This window comes from Hylaeus volcanicus, chromosome 2, assembly GCF_026283585.1.
Source record: "Hylaeus volcanicus isolate JK05 chromosome 2, UHH_iyHylVolc1.0_haploid, whole genome shotgun sequence".
NCBI classification, from domain to species: Eukaryota; Metazoa; Arthropoda; class Insecta; order Hymenoptera; family Colletidae; genus Hylaeus; species Hylaeus volcanicus.
The window spans coordinates 2,259,557-2,261,818 of record NC_071977.1 but is presented as its reverse complement, the minus strand read 5'-3'; the positions used below and the strand labels follow the sequence as shown (position 1 = coordinate 2,261,818).

At 38.8% G+C, this 2,262-nt stretch overlaps 1 protein-coding gene across 1 annotated transcript in view; it reads left to right on the top strand.

The window, feature by feature from the left end:
- LOC128872715 (neurexin-3b) overlaps positions 1 to 2,262 on the top strand; it is a 347,065-nt gene that overhangs the window by 316,676 nt on the left and 28,127 nt on the right. The window contains exon 16 of the mRNA XM_054115691.1: positions 361 to 469. Within this exon, the coding sequence (XP_053971666.1) occupies positions 361 to 469 (109 nt within the window). The remainder of the gene's footprint in view (positions 1 to 360; positions 470 to 2,262) is intronic.

Below are 2,262 nucleotides of genomic sequence, written 5' to 3'. Positions count from 1 at the left end.
ATTCATTGATTCGACGTTTAAGTTGACGTTGACTTGGTAGGGGTGGTCTCGTGACTTTGGCAGGGGTGGAGTTTAGAATTTTTCGCAAGCGAATCGAAAAGAATTCAAAATATTGTGTACGACTCTGGAACAATTAATCGACACTCCAAATTAACAGTTCATAGATACATTAATGCACTATGATAAAAATGGTAGAATTCGAAGGAACATTTGAAGGAACATGGAAAATTAAAAATAATTTATAATATTGTATATGACTCTGGTACAATTAATAATCGTAAAGTCATGAATATATTTATGCACAACGATGAGAATTGTACACCTTCGATTTCGCATCTAACGTAATACCTTTTGTTTCAGGTGCTGGTGGCCGGGCAAGGTTTGAACGATGACATGTGGCACACGTTGCGATTTTCCAGGAGATCGAGCGCTATGAAGTTTCAAATTGATAACGAGCCTGCTGTACGAAGTAAGTCGCAAGAAATTATAACAAATCATCCGAGAATTGTTAAATTATTTTTAACAATTCTTTCAACGTGTATACTTCGATTAGCACTCCGATTTCCGATTTGTATATCAACTTTTTTTAAATAAAACGACAGAAGTACTGCATTCGAAACTTCGCTATCGATTAAAAATTCTTAAAAAAATATATAAATTGACAGACATCGAGAGGGAGAAAATTTCAAATACTAAAAACAAAATAGAATGAAACTGTATTTCACGTTAAACGAGTGAAAACTTAACGCGATAACTGCTCGAATGTATTCTAGGAATCGCTATAGGGTGTTTTCATTCGTCACGTATTACCGGAATGAAATTTTTCTGTCGACATCAGGCTTCCTCTTGTCTATCGACGCTATTCCGCGCATTTCGCTTTTTCGGTTACGCCAGAGGCGTCATCGAGTCACACATCGGTGATCTCGTTCGTGCTTCTCGTTCGCGGACGAGGTACGAATACAAAAAGAGGCTCGTTCGCGCTCGAATTCGGATCCGTTCGGCCGCCAACGAGTCTGACCGAAGAGAGAAAATGCTTCCCGTCGACGTTTCGAGGCCCGATAATCGCACGCGCGTGTCGGTACATCGCGAATCGACGTAATCGACCATGAAGCAGACTGCGATCCACGAAACGCGAACGGAAAACCCCTTAAGGCGTGCACACCACACGATTAACCCTTTCTTCGTGCCGAACCTACAGGCTGGCATCATTCGCACGATCTGCTCCCACATTTTTTAGCGTTAGCGATTCGAAACGTAGAGAATGGTAGAGTGCTGATTACGCTAGTTTACAAAATAAAAATAAAGAATGTACATTCGATGCGACCATTTTTTTTTCTTATGTATTTCGGACTACTAAACTCGGAAATTGTAACGAAAATTTCTCTCCTATTTATATAGGAAACATTTATTTATTTAATTCGTTTCGATTGGAAATACGATTAGAAATAATTCTGGCGTTTGCTTTGTCTTCTGCCCTTCTTTGAGACCATTTCTCTTACGAGGAACCTGAAGGTCTCACGGAATAAAGATCGTTTCTCTTTAACCAAATTCTTTAATGTTTATCTTTTCGATTATTTTAAAACAGCGGTGTCAGAGGAAAATTTAAAAATGTGTCTTAGGACAAACCTACTGAATGGTCCCAACCTCTAACCTCATCTAACGGGTACCCAGTAAATAAAGTAATCGAGAACGAGAATCGCGAGCAGTAACTTTAGTAAAATTTCAGGAACAAAAGCAATCCGAAATTCGCTCGTCGCCATTTCCGACGCAGACAGTCCGAAAACTAATCAACTGTTTCGCAGCTGCATCGGACGTACAATTCGCTGTGCGTGAGACATATTCTTGAAAGTCGAACTTCGCGTCCCCGGATCGCTGGGATCCACGTTAAAAAAATCACGGTGATTTTTGACCGACAGAGGGTGGTTATTTCGAGAATGCTTTCATCGAGCTTTTTCGTTCTTTTTTTTTTCTCGTTTTTCGATCGGTCCTTTTTTTTTCATTCTGGTTACCGATAGAATGCGACTTCCTGACGGGAGTAATCAATAGGTTGGATAATTGAGAAAATGTTTTTTCGTTGAAAATGATGTAAATTCAATTTTTGACAAAAATTGGGTTAAGGCTGGCCATGGTCGCGAGCAGATATGACACAGTTTATTTTATTTTTAACCAACTTCGAAAAGAGGAGGTTACTCTATTCGACATGTATATATATATATTCAACTACGATTCAAACAACAAATTGACTAAAAATATATATATATA